A 17,705-nucleotide genomic window follows, 5' to 3' on the forward strand; every position below is an offset into this window, starting at 1 on the left:
GCACTTTAATATCTCAGCTAGAATATCGTCCCTGGAGGCTGCATCTTGCTGGAGCTTTGTTGACTGGACCTGCTTGCAGATCCACGCCTCTCTGCGGTCCGACTGCCTCCGTGGACACGAAGACAACGACGCTCTACTCGCTCCTGGGGCTTCCCAAGCAGCGGCTGCTGCGGTTGCAACTCGATCTCCATTATACCAATAGGGTACAGATGGGCTGGGAAGCTCTGAGTAGTGGTGCCAGTCCACTATATACTGGGCTCCCGCTACCGGTGCCTTGTCACATTTGGGTCATGCCTGTGCAGCTTCCGGCACTACACAGAGATTACTCATCCCCTCCTGCTGGGGCACGCTTCCCTGTAATTTCCACAGTCTCGCCCACCCCTTGGCCACATCACGGCACCTTCAGATGTCATCAGCTGCGCCCCCGGCCGTCACCACTTGTCATGCGCCAATCCCTCCCAAGAGCGCGGCACTTCCGGCTTCGGCGACCTTGTGACTGCGGGGAAGGAATCCAGGACATGGTGGGCTCTGTGTGCCCGCCGCCTGCGCTACACCAGAGCCGCTTATCCCCTAGCAGGGGATGCCGCTCACCTTGCTGTGGCACACGCGTGCAAGCCCCCTTGAGCTCACTGTGGCATCTCCAGGAGCCCTGCGCCAGCCGAGGCAGAGAAGGGATCTCTGCCTGAACCAGCCGGCCAGGGCTGGGAAGAAATCTTTCGATGATCTTCTTTAACAGGTAAGCCTGTTACAGGTTCCCCCATCAAGGACAGGAATCCCAACTGATGCACGAGAGAGGTGCAGCCCTTTTTAGCCTGTAGGTTTCCTGTCCTTTGTGGACGGATCGCTCTCTCGTGGTGCTGTCATTCGTGATCGATAAAAGTCGGCCGATTTTTTTTTTTTCTCACCAGTCATCCGTGTGTAGTCCATGTGCAATATTTTTGTTTTTGTTTTTTTTGTACAGCAGCAGCTAGTAATGATTTTCAAGACCATTTACAGTTTCCTAAGCTACCAAATTGCAATGTACCCATAAAAATCAAATGCTATATGTATGGAATACATTTTTTTTTAGCACACCCATAGATTTGAATCGGCAAATCTCATCAGATTTACACACTATCAGTATTTGGTCAGTATTTTTTCTCAAGAGTGGGAAAAAATACTGACCGAATACTGACAAAATACTGATAGTGGGGCCATGGCCTAAACTAGTGCATGCTGTGATTTTTTTCACACGCAGATTTCGTCAATGAAAAAGAAACCCCTCAAAAAACGCTACTCTGAACTGCCCCATTGAATAACATTGGTCTATGTGCGGTCTGTGTTTTCACGCACAGCACTCAGGCCAAAAATAGTCACATGATCAAGTCCTAATAGTAAGACACATCTCTCAGAATTACATCCTATTTTTATTATCCATTAACAAACAATCCATATAATCAGCATTTGTCTGATCTCAAAAAGCATCGGTGATCATAATTACACCAAAACCGTGCTATTCTAGTACTTTATTATTGAAAAGAAGGAAAAGAGACAATACATAACACATATCTAGATCCCACCTTGCAGTTTTACCATTCTAGAGAAACCATGCATTTGGCACATGAAAAATAAACAAATGATATTTGGGAATCAGCATAACAAGTAGTTGGACATTTTACACAATTCAAAAATAAAGTTACCACATTAATGAAACTTTTTTATGGGAACAGAGACCAAGGTCATCGAGAACATCTTAACTGCATTTTAGAAATCATCTCCTAACAACATATCTGAAGAACAAGACAACGCAAGATGCAAATTATAGCATGCATAAATGAAGCATTCACATGGAAACGGTTCCTTTTACTTGCGGACAGTGCCATTTCCCAGACCAAGGAATGAAGGCGTATTTTCTTACCATGGTGCCTCAAAACACAAACCTAAGCCATGTACACAGTTTAGAATAGGACAGTAATTTAGACTTTATGATGTCGAACAACATTACTGCGTAAAAATATTAAATATTCTACTGTTCCGTTGCTCTGTAAGAACTTATCTTAATGTCAATTACATAAAACTGAAGCATGTGGTAGATGGCCACTGGATTATACTTGGGTTTCCATTGAAGAAGCATATGCTGACAATTGGCAAAATCACAATGATCCTATGAAATGTCTGTATTTATATAATCCCTTCATACAAATAACATAATTATACAGTATATAAATCCCAACTAGAAAAAAAGTTCCACTGAAAATTAATGAATGGTTCTTTTGTCTGCCTTTTCATATATAGCACATCAAGACTACGCATTGTTTGTGGCTAGTAGTCTACATTACGCCATTCACATGTCCTTAGCAGATAAATAAGGTCCCTCTACCTCAACACTGGAATGACTGCAAACAACAAAGATTCCAATATATAATCAATGGCCTAATGCAAGAAAATTAAATAATTGAAACAAAAATAAAATTATTATTTTCATATGATTCTAGCAGAACCCCTTTCTTGAAGAATTTTATGACCAAATTCTACTTTAATACCCAAGCAAAGTCTCTTACATAGAACCATGAATCTAAAGAAACATGTCTGGTGAGGACACATTTTCCAAGAGAGCTATGAAAGATTAAGGACAGGGAAAATGCAATCATAAAGAGTCTACAATGAAAATAAAGTACTAGAGCGGTGTTATCGTTTTTTGCTGCCAGTGGCACCATTGGCAGGCTTGTTGAAGGTTCTGCTCATGTGTGGAAAATTTACTGTTGGTGTTCTATTATTTGGCCCATACAACCCCAAATTCCTTGCAGCTGCAGATTTTCTAAGAGGCTTAACACTTGGAAAGGGGCTAAAAACATGCCCTTTGGGGGATTTTGATAATGTTCCAGTCTCACTTGAGCAATTGTGCGACTCTGATGGTGTTCTTTGAGCATTCTGAATCACCTCAGACATGTCTTTAGATTCATTACTGGGGTTCAGTTCCAATGTCTCCAGCTTACTTTGCACAACCGTAACATTTGCGTTTTCATCCTCAAAAACAGGCTCTGGAGAGTGTCCATCAGCTTTCATAACAGTCCGATCTAAGCTGCTGTCTCCGCTATCCAATGTTGGTCTATCATGCTCGATGTCTTCGGGTTCTTTGGCTGCTTCAACCTGATCTTTAGGGACTTCAGGCTGCTCTTCTATCAGTCCGACTGTGTCCCCATAGCCTTTGGCCCTTGCTATGTTTTTTCTATGAACTCGAATGTGGGTACGCCATGGAGAATTCAGCTTTGCTTTGGTTTCCTCACTGGGTAAAATCATAGACTTAGAGGATGGCAACTGAATGACTGAGTTTTTAGGAGCTCTGTTTACTTGCTTTAACTTCTTGCCAAGTAACAGATGGTTTATTACTGGGGAATGATTTACTTGTGATGGAAGTATGCTGCTCACAGGTCCTTTATCTGTAACGAAGATATTAGGATGTCAAATATGGAAAGTAATTTTTCTGTTACATATGTATATCGGAAATTATCTATGAAGATAATGAATTTTTGCATATATAGTCAAAAAAAAAAAAAGAAGGTACAGAAGTCTCTACTGTCCAATGTAAATAATCCGCTCCAACTTTCAGGAGTTAATTGATCTTCATTAAACATGAAAATATGCATTTTTTTTATCAAACTTCCCTCCACCAATCATACAGACAGCATATAAAAGGTTTGTACAGGGGATATAAAAAGCTATTTAGATATTTTGCAAATAGAAGATAATTGAACTTAATCTTTAATTATGAAATCAGCAACAATCTGCCAATTTGAGACCCAGTATCACCACACTGGCTTCTCCTATTCTCCATTCATTCCGACAGTCAGTGCGCTCCACCATTAAGAGTTTCAGCAGGTGATAAGGAAGGCTGGCTGTTAGCTAAATTTATTAATTAAGAGTCGGTCTCCATTGCTGTTCCAGCATTACACATGATGAAGAAGGGGGCTGGCTTAAAGGGAGCCTGTCACCTTGTTTTTAGCTATTATACCGGCCCCAGTGTGTTAGTGATGCAATGTGCAGCACTAGCAAGTTTTTGCCAAAGGAAAGCTCCCAGTATTAAGCTTAAAAAAAAAAAACACTTTATATCATTAAGCGATCACATACCTCACATACCTTTTTCTTTTAGTCTTAGGGGTGGCAACTTTATATTTTCAGTCACAGACTTTTTAAATTAGGCACACCCACAGCATTGCATTTGATTGCCATGACTGGCCCGACGTCACGGCAACAACGTAGTATATCCTGCGCACTGCCTATCCGCTCCCCGGGCATGTGCACCGACTCTTGGTGTACAGCCCCAGCTTCATGTCAGAAGTGTGCATGCGCTGGAGCAGCTCCGAGTCAGTGGCTACATGACGTGTCACCGCACACGCTGTGAGCGTCACTGTGTTCCCCCTCCACACTGCGCTCTGGCGCATGCGTGCATCTGACATGAAGCTGGGGCTGTACATTAACTAATAAACTGAGCCTGACTGCAAGCATGCTCTTATGTGCCAAAACAAGAAGTGAGGACAATCTCTCCGACTATGCCGAAATGAATGAAGGAGTAGTTTTATTATTTTCTGTTTGCAAAACATCCAAATAGGTCCTTGGACAACCTGTTTAAATAAATCAGCAAGTAATCACATATTTGAGAAAATGTGGTGTGGTCGTGACTTTTATAAACAGATTTGTGAGAAAAGATTTGAAAAGCTGGTATGTAATTCAAGAAAACGAAAATATGCATGGTAATCCTTTAAGGTTGGAAACATCTTTGGCGTCCTATCACTGTTAGGCTTAGGAGTATGTGTAGTTGTGTTTGCAATTATGCACCATGATGTAGCATAAACTAGAAATAAGTTAGAATTGTACATAAACTATGAGCAAAAACATAATTCAGATCTACTCATTTTGTCACAGCACAAGCATGATCAAGATGTTTCAGGACAAAGGATGACCAGTCATAAAATCTAGAAATGAAACCAAGAACCCCAAATAGGCATTTTCTTTTTTAATACCATTATTGAGCTGATCCCTAGGATCAAATGGGATCCCAGGATCGTTTTGTTCTTCAAGTCCTATGATGGAAAAAAACACAACATGCAGGTAAAAATTTAACATTCTGCAATGACAATATAGAATTTTAAAATATAATATATTATTAAATATTAACACTTTAATGGAAAACGAAGTATAGATATGTCATTGTTGTGGTGTGTGTGTAGAGATGGATCAGCACTCTCCACATGCGATAAATGGCAGTTATATTACTTAGCTGGCATCAGTTTAACAGTAGCATCCCCAGAAGAGAGCTGAAAACCATTTAAATGCTGCTGTCAATCTCTGACAGGAACACTTAAATGGAGAAGTAGCAGGTGCTCGCATGACCCACATCCCATCTGCCGCCACAGTGACACAATCGCGAAGCATTGATGGGTTAACATGGCAGTCGGGGGTCTGCTGAAATCCCCTGTCATTGTCGTCTTGCTCCTCTTGAGAAGCTCAGACACAGGCTTAGCGTCATAGGAAACTCTGATTTTCACTATATCCTGCAATACTAAGATTGTACGTTCAAGTCCCCTAAAAGGTCAGAGAAATAGTAAAAAAAAAATAATAATTCGGGTCCCCCCACCATTAAAACTAAAGAAATGAAAAATATTTGGTATTGCTGTGTCCGTAAAAGTCCAGTCTATCAAGATATAAAATTAATTAACCCATAAAGAACAAAAAAGTCATTACGAGAAAAAAAACAAAAACACTAGAACTGCAGTTTTTTGGCCCAAACTCTCCCTACAAATATGCATGCAACAGGAAGTGATCAAAACATTGTATGTACAAATGTAGCCATGATTAAAAACACAGATAACACAACACTGGCATTTCATGGCACAGAAGAGTGTAATCTGACACCGAACTTAAGATCAGTCAATGGCTTTTGCAATATTAAGATATCTTAATCCATTTCAGTGAGATAACTTTCTGAGAAAAGTTATCAACATGGCGGCTTATTTCTATAGCTAAATTTGGCTACATTTTCTACCTCAAATTGGCATCAATATAACAGTCAGCTCAATAGGCAAAAATACAAAATCTCAAACAGCTCAATGGACAGAAAATTAGGTTTTAGGGTTTCAGAATTTTTTTTTTTTTTAATCAAGAAAAAAATTGAGAAAAAAATAATGGGAAAAATTTTTTTCTGCCAGTTCGGCACCACCATAATCGTACTGACCTGGGGAATAATGTTTCTAGGTCATATTTACAACAGACCGAACGCCATAAAAACAAAACCCAAAAAGCCATAGCGTTATTTCCCACTTGGAATTTTTTTATCCCCAGTTTTTGAAGTAAAATGAATGGTGTTATTCAAAACTACAACTCGACCTGCAAAAACAAGCCCTCATATAGCTATATCGATGGAAAAATAAAAAATAAATAAAATAAAGCAAGCGTAAAACCAAAAATTGTCGTCAGAGGAAAAGGCGAATAATGTACTGTTTCTAAATGCAGAGACCAGTAAAGGAGAGTTACCTGCTCTAATGTAAACCTGATGGAGTTGCTGCAGTTGCCTCTTCTTAATCCTGGAGTACTGCTGTTTCAGGGCATTGATATCAGTTGTCATGCGCTCCATCATCATACTATTAAATACAGCATGATATTCTCCTCGACATGAATCAATTGCTCCTGGACTAAGCTCTGAAATGTTGCCAAGTTTCAAGCTTTGCTCGTCTTTTTGATCTGAAGAGAGGACAAAGAGAAATAAAATGATATTTCAAAAAGTGTCTCTGTAGCAAAAGTTAAAGGGAACCTGACCTTCCTGCCCACTGGAAGTGAATCCCAAGTCTCTCCCTATACACACATGCAGGGACAGGCCTGTCACTTCACAAAATCGGGCGAGGGAGAAGCCACCAGGATCCTGCCTTTCCGATTGGTCTCATGTGCGGTTTAGTCCCTGGCAGCTTTTAAAGTATGCATTATCTGCAATGTAGCAGCGTTTCATAGTCAAACATACATAGCTAAAAATCACACACAGAGTCCGGTGTACATGCTGTCCGTGGATCGAATAGCATGTATCTGCTGTCAGATTCACATTAATCTTAAAAAGGTAGTGCTGTTAGGAGTTTTCCCACCTTCCCCCCAGAACCTGCCACAGGATCTCAATTAGTATATCCAGTTGTCAAAGCATCCAAAAATTACAAAAACCCAATATTTAAAAATATGTTTATGAGCTTTATATAGATTTAAAAGGATTTTGGTAGAGGTGAATGAAATTAATTTATCTTCGCATATGAAGCTTCTGCTTAGTAATATTAATTAATCCTAATAGTAAGTTTTATATTCATCAATTTTTTTCTTTTTTTCTCTTTTAAGATGTAGTATTAGGGTCAGCCTCTGGGTGGCATCATATTAAAACATGTTTCTTGTGCCCTCCAATAAAGCAACTGAGAAATTAAGTTTTTTTTCCACTAAAATGTTGGGTTAGACCCGTATTTTTAATTTTCACAAAGAGTAATAGGGGAGAATAAAAGTGTAAATTTATTATGCATTCTCTAACAAATGTAGCGATACCCAATGAGTGGTTGTGTACTTCTGTTTGGGCACAAGTCAGGGGGTTAAAAAGGGAAAGAGTGCCATTTGGCTTTTGGAATGCAGATTTAGCTGGAATTGTCTGCAGGCGCCATTTGCAAAGCTGTAAAAGGTGCAAAATATCAGAAACCCCCCTACAACTGACTCAATTTTAAAGATTATGTTCCTCGGTGAGTTCATCTACAGGTTCAATGACTATTTTGGCCCTCGAGAGGTTTTTCAAAAATCAAAAAAGGTTTTGGTACTGTCTTAGCCAGTTGAAAGATTAATGTTTATTCTCAGTAAAGGAAACAAAATAATAATCTTGTTGATATGAAACATTTTTATGGCTAAGAAAAAAAATAAAATGATATTACAAAGCAAGCTTTTGAGACTACTTAAGTCTCTTCACCAGGCACATGATATAACAAAATATCTGAAGAAACATATATAGACAACACAAAAGAGCAGACACATGACATATTAAAAGGACATTTAAATAGAGAGAAAAAAAAACACAAAATGAGCTTGGAGAATGAATAAACCATTACCTAGACTAGTGAAGGATTTACTCTCCAAACTCATTCTGGGTTGTTTGCTCTATTTTTTTCTCTCCTATTAAAATGTCCATCTATTACGCCATGTCTCTGATCACACCTCATAAATTGTTAAGAACAACCCAACAGCGGATACATGCTGCCCAATCCACAGGCAGTGAGTATCAGGCACTGGCTGTATTATCTCTCTCTGAAACCTAACATTTTTTCACATCTGTCTATAGACACCTATAAAAAAGAATCCAATATCCAAGTTTAAGGGTTTTTTTAGGGAAAAAAAAGAAATAAATAAGGTCCCGATTCATCATCTGCTATTTTAACAAGTCACTTTTCTTTTTCATCTTGTTATTCACTGATATTTCCTGCGCAAAATTTATCAAAATGGCACACACTGTTCATTCATTTTGTGCAAAACTTAAAAATATGCTCAATTTCTGTCTTCAACCTGCTTTGCAACTTTTTAGCTAAAAAAGTCACATGTTCCTCTAAAATGACAACATCTGCAACAAAATCTCTGGAGTACGTAAGATCACTCAAGTGGAGACCGAAATATATTTGTGCAAAAACGTTCCAACTTTTTAAAAAGTCACAATTGATGAATCAGGCAAAACTCACCCACAATGGTGAACATAAAAAACAGACGAACACACAAAATTACTTAAAGGCACAAATCCAACAAATGAAATGGGCAATTACATGTCTGTTTACTCATTTACCTCTAATTTGCCTTTGATACTTCAGCAATTCTGGAGTCAAAAATCCACTAAATGGCCCAAGGCACCCAACAGAATTGGCATTTATATCATCATCATCAATGTCATTTTCTTCATCACTGTCTTGCATTTTACTTGGGCGTCTGTAACATTTAAAGGGTCTCTGTTTTAATGCCAACTCATCCACATTACAATCTTTAGAGTCATTCATAAAGTTTTATTACTTGAGTAGTAGAAAATCACAGATCCCTTCATTTCATTTCCAGAAACAAGTCATGGTAAGGCAAGTACTCCCAGCAAAGATTTCTCAATCTAAACGTACATAGTGTAGTAAGGATGTGTTTAAATACTTACCAATCAATGTCTTCTTCCATCCCCTGCAACATTCAAGTCCTCTTTTAAATCATATGACCACAATTCAGACTAGCCATCTCACACACAACCTTTGTGTGGAACCAAAGTTGCTTTCTCAATGTAAGTGTGTGAGAACCTTGATGCAAGTTTCATAAGTTTACAGCAACTATCAGTCCACAAAGGAGATGCTACCTGAGATCGGAGAAGGATTTAAAGGGAATTTGTCATGACTGATCACACTGCTAACCTGCAGATATGGAGTTAATATGCTGGTTAACAGCATTAGGTGCGTGGCTGCTGTAGTGAAAGTGTGGCACCTGGCAGAAAATTATCTTTATTTCTCCAGGTAACTGCCAGCTTTCAGTCATGCAGGTGTGTCCGGAGCAATTACCCTCACCGCTCTCAGTAGCGGCAGTAAGCACACACCGGCACTGAATGGCGGCTCGCCCTCCACTGATGCACTGTAGAGCTTGGAGTACTTCTTTAACTTGTCACAATATAAGTAGAAAGTGAGCGTAATAAAATTATACATGGTGTTTATTCTATTAACTAATACGTTTTGCTAATTATCTAAAATGTACATCAAAAGATCGATGTGAAGCAGTATCCCTGGAGAACTTGGAACGGTCAGCTAGAAGAGCAACAAGAAGAAAGTGGTTCATAGTACATGAATGGCCATATCTTCAACAGTAATTCACAATGCTTGTTGTGGTATTTTAAGCCATGCCCCTTCCCACTAAAACATGCTTTTTTTTAATCCAAACCATGGCTCCTTACTGATTTATACACAAAAAGTAGCTAAAACGATCTAACACATTTTTATGCAAGGCACACCAGTTGTGTCACAAATGGAGCCAGAATTCTGAAGTATTGAGCTTAGTAAATCTCCCCAAATAACTCATTACAACTTTACATAGTATAAACATTATCATCTACATCTCTAAAGATAAAGATTAAAAAAAAAAAAATCACCAACTAACAAAAGGCCTCAGAAGGGTCCTTAATGTCCCCCCGAAAGCTGCTACTGAACGGTAACATTATTAGAGCAGTTCCCATTGGGTAACAGTTTAGTAAAACCCTGCGGCCACTCTAGCAGTGACATCTCGCTCTTTGCACTAACCGGCAATAGTAAAGTAAGCGGCCACGCTGAGTTAGTGCAAAGAGTGAGATCTAGCAAGATCTATTCACTGCCAGAGCGCTGGAAGGTTTGTGGGATCATACTTTGCAGGTTGGGATTCCACAACCTGGAAGTTCAGTGCCGACTTTTGTTAGACTCTAGGGACCCTTTTGAGTTTTTTTTTAACGCATGATATCTGGGGATGGCCCCTCATTTAATAAAAGAGCAGCCCGGATTGGTTATAAGTTCTCTATAAAAAGCCTTCCTGTGCTAGTTATTCTACAGCATAATGTAGGTGATCACAGTGGACTGGTGGACTTTTGTTTGCGCATCAGCCTAAATTACAGCATATGATAGATACATACACAAGATAGAATCACATGAAGGAAGACGTTGGATTGTAAACTCAGAAAATGAAATGGCAAACTTTATAAAATTAAACTGGTACATTCTAAATGGTTGTGACCAAACATACCATACCACTCAAACATATCTTACAACGGATGGGTAACACTATGCTAGATAAGCGGTGCTGTCAATCGTTATAAGACCAAACTTGCCATTAGGCAAATATTTGTTCACTTACCCAGAAAAGGAAGCAGACTTCACTGGGGCTGGGAAAGGCGTGATATTATATGTATACTTCTCCCTCAGCTCGGCTAGTTGTGGAAATGGGAACGTAGCCATTGAGTATACAGTCTACAAAACCAGAATATATTAGCAAAATCTTAGCCAGATTAGTAGAATACTTACAATATTGAACCAATTCAAATATAAAAAAATGCATGATATACTCAGATAGTCAGCAATATGCAATTCAGCTATACATATGGTAGAAAATAATCTTGTACTTTTTGCAAATTATGTATGCAGTTTACCAATTGAGTGGCATCATAACTGAGGTCAATTGCTTAATTATATTGCTTAAACATTAAGAAAAGATGGGAAAAAAAATTGAAAGGAAAGCCAATTAAGCAACAGTAATATAGGCGAGACAGCTTGCAAAAATCCATCACTAGTTTGGGCCAAGATATGTTTTAATTACGCTAATAAGCAGTTCACACACAAAATCATACTAGTTTGCAGTGTACTTGTGTGACATCATGGAACATAATCAACTGTATGAACTAGAAAAGGAGATTTTGCTTATAACCTGCATTAGTTCATTGCTGTCTATCAGGTTGTCTTCAAGCATCTCTTGGGTCAATCTTCCCATTGCGCTGTAAAATTCATCGGCATTTTGACAACATTCAATCTGCCTGAAACAAAACAGAACATTTAAATATAACTGACCATCACTAACAAATAACCATATATTAGCAAAATAAATATAAACATTTAATAATCCCCTAGTACTTCTAGACCTTAAAGGGGACTTAAAAAATTAAAATACCATAGTGACATGTATGACGTTTTAAATTAGGGGTCAGAGTTCCAAGATCCCCAGAGTTAAACGCTTGCTCTTTACTTGCCAATTAGATCTGCTTAGTTATCCTCTAAGAGGAATGTAGAAACTCTCTGGGGCAGATTCATTAAGACTGGCATTTCATAGACCAATTTTAATGAAGGTCTTGCTAGAGTACAATTTACCGAATTTTTTAAGTGGAACATTTGGCGCATCTTCTTTTCAGGTACTGGTGTAGCATTTCTGGCTTAAAAAACGCTGGCATGTGATAGGGGGGCATAGGCACGCTCCGTTCCCTCCCCAGCTCCATCCATTAAACACACAGCATATGAGATTTTAGTTTTTTATCATTATTTGCTTTTTAGAGTGTGATAGTAAAAGCAATGAATTAAACTATTATTTTGTAATCAAAGAGAGGAACTTTAAGGGGGTTGTCCACTTCTGGGACAACCCCTTAAATTCACCTCTCATTGCTGACTGGCGCCGTTCCAGCGGTACTCACGTAATGTAGCGGTGTCACGCAAGTCCTGCACCCAATCAGTGCTGGCGTCACTGTCCCCGCCTGCAGACGTATAGGTAATCATGAGATAGTGAGCGGCAGCCGCAGCTCTGATCTCTCCTGATTACTTATACATACGAAGGCTGGGACAGCGGCACCTGCGCTGATTGGGCACAGGACTCACGTGTCATAACAACCTTACGTGAGCCCCAATGCAAGTGTTGACATGGGACACGAGTGTAGGTTTTTTTTTTATTTTAATGGGGGGCAAACATTCAGATTGAGAAGGGGTTGTCCTAGTAGTGGACAACTCTTAATACAGAAATTATAGTCTGCACTGTTTAGCATCTAATATTTCTTTTGATAAATAACATGGCTATACTTGGGGTTTTTCTATTTTTTATATATATTTTTTTTCATTATTTTTACTTTTTTGTGATTTCACTTCACCTCTAGATTATTAAAAAAAATACTTTGGGGAGGGGGAAGCATTTGTTCATTTTTATACTGCTTATTTCTCCTATAACTGAGTCTTAGCAACTTCAGTTACAGAAGAAATCAGCCAGAATGATGAGACAGCTGTCACAATCAGCAGCTCTGTATTTTGACAGTTGTCCCTGTGGTTGCTGGTACCAATGCAGAAAGTTGCACTGCTGCGGATTCAGTTTTTTGCACAGTGCTCATTGAGTGTATATAGAGAACAGAAATATAGAAACTATGAAAATAAAAAAGCAAAAAAAAAAACAAAAAACATTTTTTTGTATTCTCCCCAGGTCATCTAGATGTCTTTAACAGCCAGGCACCAACCACTAGTCTTGAGTGTCATGTAAAAACAGTCTGGCAGAAAGATGACACTTTCCAGAATAAAAAAAAAAAAGAAAAAAAATCACACCAAGAGTTTATGCATTCATTTAGTCAACAAAGAATGCTGGGAGTTTGCCACCAGCAGAAATGTCAATGCTTTCCTTGACAGTAATATATTTTGTAACTGGGCATTAATTGTACAATTTGTATGTAGATCAACTGTATTCTAATTCTATGATGATGAGAGGCGGTCTTCATGACAGACCCTTGTACTCACGTCAATTTAGCATGTGACAATCACAAGGCGGCACCATATATGCAGCGTCAAATGCAATGGACAATGTGGTCATGTAAACACACGGACAATAATTACTGGAAACTGGAGCTGCACTGTTTACAGAGGACATGATCTTGCATAGTGTGGATTGGGGCCAGAAACTCAACTAAATATATGAATAGATTTTTGTTTATTTTATTGTTGGTTTATTAAAAAGTTATCACACAAACATTTCATTGGCAAAAAAACCCCAAAACTTACTCTCCAAGCTTCGCCCAAATGGCCAGTGCTACTCTTAGGATGATCTCAGACCCCTCAAAGAACACAGAGTCCCAGATTTTAAGAACAGTGTGGTTTGGAAGACAGGTTGCAAACAAAGTCAAGAACCACTGCATAGTAAACACATTAGTGAGAGGGGGTTCATAGCCACCTGCAAAATAAAAATAAAAAAAGTTACATATCTTAAGCTTTGTGAAGGGAATACATTACATAATCTATGAATATTTTAAAACACCTTAATGTATGTTTTTAAGTGACAGCATGTGTATACTTTATTTTAATAGAAATGTAGCAAGCCTAAAATGTTATGTAGATTTCAATATTGCAACTATTAGGAAAGTAGCTTATTAGCATAAGACAAAATTTCCACGAGAGTTTCTCTTTAGTAAAGCTATAGAGACAGGGTGAAATGTATTCACTGTTAATAAACATACCCCCACTTTCTCGATTTGCAGTTCTCTGAAGTACATCCAAATGGTGAGACAGATCTGGCAGCTTCATTCTCAAGAGATCCCTAAACACAGCCATATCCACTGACAGTGCCCGCAGATTATTGACAAAGTAACTGTCTGGCAGCACTTTGTCAATGAGATAAATCATTATCTGTGGTAGGAGACAAGCAAGGTTTATGTTTAGACAACTAACATGGAAAATAATAATGTCTATTGTATACAAAGAGCTACAATCCAAGAGGGATGGTTCATGTGACATAAGGGCTCGTTTACCAATGCCAACGTTTGCCATTTGGTTACACATAAGCAGATCAGCGGTCGTTTAATCGCTTGTGCAAACTGTCCGACCACACTTCCATGTGTACAGAATGATCGTCAACACATCCATCCGGTGTTTTCAGGAGCACATCTTGTGTTAACAAAACGTGTGCTGACGAGAACGATTATTTTTAAGCAAGTTTAAAAATTATTTCAGCCAACAAACGTTCAATTTGCTTTTTCATAGTTAGACCGGCAGATTATTAGCAGCATGTTTAGACCAGCAGATTATTGGGAAATGAGCAGTCCAGATAATCACCTAGCATAAATGCACACTAAAGGTAATATAGACTGGCTGCAGCATATTAGGCAATAGGTTGAACACTAATAGACTTAAGCATACCTTCAACCTTAAAAACTATAACCAACTGGCGGCTGGTATACGCCCGCCTATTAGTGGGCGTTTAACCCTAGAACGCATGACCATAAAAATCTACTTTTTCACATACCTGGGGCCTTTTAGGCCCGTGCGCAAATAACATGGAATAACTCAAACAAAAATGACAAACAACTATATACCTGAGGAATACCTAGAGTTTCAAAATTCTAACTAAAGTAATCTTGCAGAAAATAGAAAACAATTAACAGGGCGGGCCTGCGAGGCCCCAGGTATGCCTTCTAGGGTTAACAGTATGTTTAGATAGGTTGGTTCCCAGACATGAATACGATCATTCGGTCAACATAGAGTATCATTGTTCTGGCCAGCACACATCTCATTTACACAGGACAATGTGCAGAAAAGAATGATTTTAAAGCAAGCTTAAAATTAATTTCACCTGATGAATGAGCATTTTGTTCATTTGTTGGGTGACTGGCAGCTTATTTACACACGAAGATTATCCAAGGAGCGCTTGTTCTCAATCGCCCAGTGTAAATACACTAACCATAGTATACAGCAATTAAAAAAGGTTCAATTGATACTAAGCGATCATGGCCATTAAACAATCACCAAATCGGCTACATGCAATGGGATAGGAGGCCGTTTAATGGCGTGATTATTGGGACACGTTCTGGATAATCATAATCGTCCAGTCTAAATGCACCTCAAAAGCTCAAGAAAATAACTGCACTAAACAGGCGACACTAGTTACCAAATACTTGCACTATTAATATATATTATAAATATACATAATTTGTATGCAATTTGTCAGCCATACATTTAATGCAATGTACTTTGTAAAAAAAAAAAAAAAGCTAAATCAAAATGGATCCAGCATGACATATACAGAGCTACATTATTTTGACATTCTATTCTTTCAAATTCCACTTTTAAAACAAAGCACAAAGATTTTGTGCAGCATGCATCAACTATATTGCAAACTTTTGTAAATCCATAAGACTATCGTATGTGTTTGACACGCTTGTGGGAGCACAATAGTTTTCATTAACCAAACACATGATAAATGAGAGTATTCTTTTTATTATGCATTTGATCAGCATAGTTTTTTTTTTTTTTAAATCAAATGTTTTTATTGATTTTTATAAAGATTCACACAAAGGAAAAAAAAAAAGAAAAAAAAAAAAAAAGGAAAAGACAACAACCAGACAAACATTGGAGAAACACAGTTCTCCACCCCCCAACCTAAGAAGCATTAAACATGAGTTATTTATGCATCTTGGCGGCATAGATATTTTTAAGATCATTGAAAAAGCATAGCTCAATGCCATTTCAATTCAAGGGAATCCCAAACAAACAAAAAAAACAAAAAAAACAATGTACACTCTGCCCAGGCTACCTAGCCCATTACTGCAGAGATTCACATAAAGCTGAATAGGAGTGTCTCCAAAAGTGTGAGGATAGCCTAACAAGTATTAAAAATAAAGTGTACAATAGCAAATAACTTTTGATTATCAATTTTTTTTGATTATCAATAGGTAATTGACACTTCATGCAGGGCCAAATAAAACAATTTCTGTGAACAGATATAAATAAATCATATATCCTTTCAAGATTTCTAAAAAGGTTAAAAAAAATGGTTTCATTTTTTCATAAATATTACATTTTAATCTTTCTGCTTCACTTGCTCAGTGAAATATGTTACAATAGAGGAGCTTTGATGAAATTAACACATGACTAATTAATGTTATATTTTTTGTACGTTATGCGGCTTCAGTTCTCTATGAAATATTAACAAGTACAGGCGCTTTCACTATAGAATGTTGCCAGGAGAAATAATCTCCCATGCATCATTAAGTGCATTTCAAGATACTTAGCAGTTGCTACTGCGTCAGAGAAAAGACACTTTATTACCCCAATGGTATACAAGAGCCCAGTTTTTGTATTCTACTTAAAAAGAGAGGTTTGTATTTAAGACATATACAGTTGCAATCTAAAGGATTATACTCCCATGGCAAATTAGGTTTATTAGCAAAAATGTACTAACTTTCTGCTGTTTGTATTAAACCAGACAAGAATAATTTAAATATCTTAACACGACTAATATAACAAGTGAATCTCCAAGCTCAACAAAAAATGCCACATTTAATAATCAATGAACTCTCAGAATTAATAAATCCTGAATGACAAGTGTCTTTAGTACTTAGTCGGGCACTTTTGGCTGATATGACCTACTGCAAACATGATACATAGCCAAACACCAGTTTCTGGTAGAATTCTTGAGGAATCCTAGTACGTTCCTCATGGGCCATGACCTCCAGTTCACCAAAATTCTTGGATTTATGTACTTCAATTGCATTCTTCAAATCCCATCAAAGATTTTGTATGGGTTCAAAGTCAGGCGACATACAGCCCTTCCAAAACCTTCCAGGACTTCTGAAACCAAACCTCTGTGAACTTTGAGGTATGCTTGGGATAAACTGTCTTGTTGTATGGTCCAATTATGACTAAACGGCAGCTTCCCTACCAGAGGTGTGACGTTTTCTCTTAGTATTTCCTGATACTTGATTAAATCCATCTTGCCATCTACATGCTGAAGGTTTCCAGTACCAAAGGAAGCAAAGTATCTCTGAAGCATCATCGAGTCACTAACATGCTTCACTGTAGGCAGGGTATTCTGTTCAGTGTTTGCTTCATTCTTCTTCCTCCAGACATGCTGCTTATCCATAGGTCCACAAAGTTCCAGTTTTGGTTCATCGCTTTATAGAACAAAATCACTAAACTTCTATGGCATATTTTTATGGCGTTTAACAGATTGGAGATGATTTTTTTCTTGTGCTTTTGATTCTTAAGAGGTCCTAAATGATGAAGGCCAAACTTTAGTATACACTTTAGAGTGCAAACTAAAACTTAGAAGCCTGCTGATACTAAAATTTGCTGCAGGTCTTTTGCAAGGCTTTTAACCACCTACATTCCTAGGAATATGGTGAAAATTGGTGATCGTGTGAGCCAACAACCCCCTAACCCAGTGGTTCTCAACTCCAGTCC

General features: G+C 38.2%; 1 protein-coding gene across 5 annotated transcripts in view; it reads right to left on the reverse strand.

Annotated features, from left to right (window-relative positions):
• Positions 1–1,393: 1,393 nt before the first annotated feature.
• The window catches only part of TBC1D30 (TBC1 domain family member 30), a 100,331-nt gene continuing 84,019 nt past the window's right edge, over positions 1,394–17,705 (reverse strand). For 3 of the 5 annotated variants that reach the window (XM_073651715.1, XM_073651718.1, XM_073651719.1), the window contains 8 exons: positions 13,985–14,153; positions 13,533–13,701; positions 11,440–11,545; positions 10,873–10,985; positions 8,819–8,958; positions 6,511–6,717; positions 5,001–5,060; positions 1,394–3,419 (listed from right to left, as the gene is read on the reverse strand). In XM_073651715.1, the coding sequence (XP_073507816.1) occupies positions 2,668–3,419; positions 5,001–5,060; positions 6,511–6,717; positions 8,819–8,958; positions 10,873–10,985; positions 11,440–11,545; positions 13,533–13,701; positions 13,985–14,153 (1,716 nt within the window). In that variant the 3' untranslated portion in view covers positions 1,394–2,667. The remainder of the gene's footprint in view (positions 3,420–5,000; positions 5,061–6,510; positions 6,718–8,818; positions 8,959–10,872; positions 10,986–11,439; positions 11,546–13,532; positions 13,702–13,984; positions 14,154–17,705) is intronic. The other 2 variants (XM_073651717.1, XM_073651720.1) reach the window with 1 other exon arrangement.

Source organism: Phyllobates terribilis, unplaced genomic scaffold, assembly GCF_046119375.1.
Source record: "Phyllobates terribilis strain yellow unplaced genomic scaffold, ASM4611937v1 Scaffold_11__3_contigs__length_659146591, whole genome shotgun sequence".
Classification (NCBI taxonomy): domain Eukaryota; kingdom Metazoa; phylum Chordata; class Amphibia; order Anura; family Dendrobatidae; genus Phyllobates; species Phyllobates terribilis.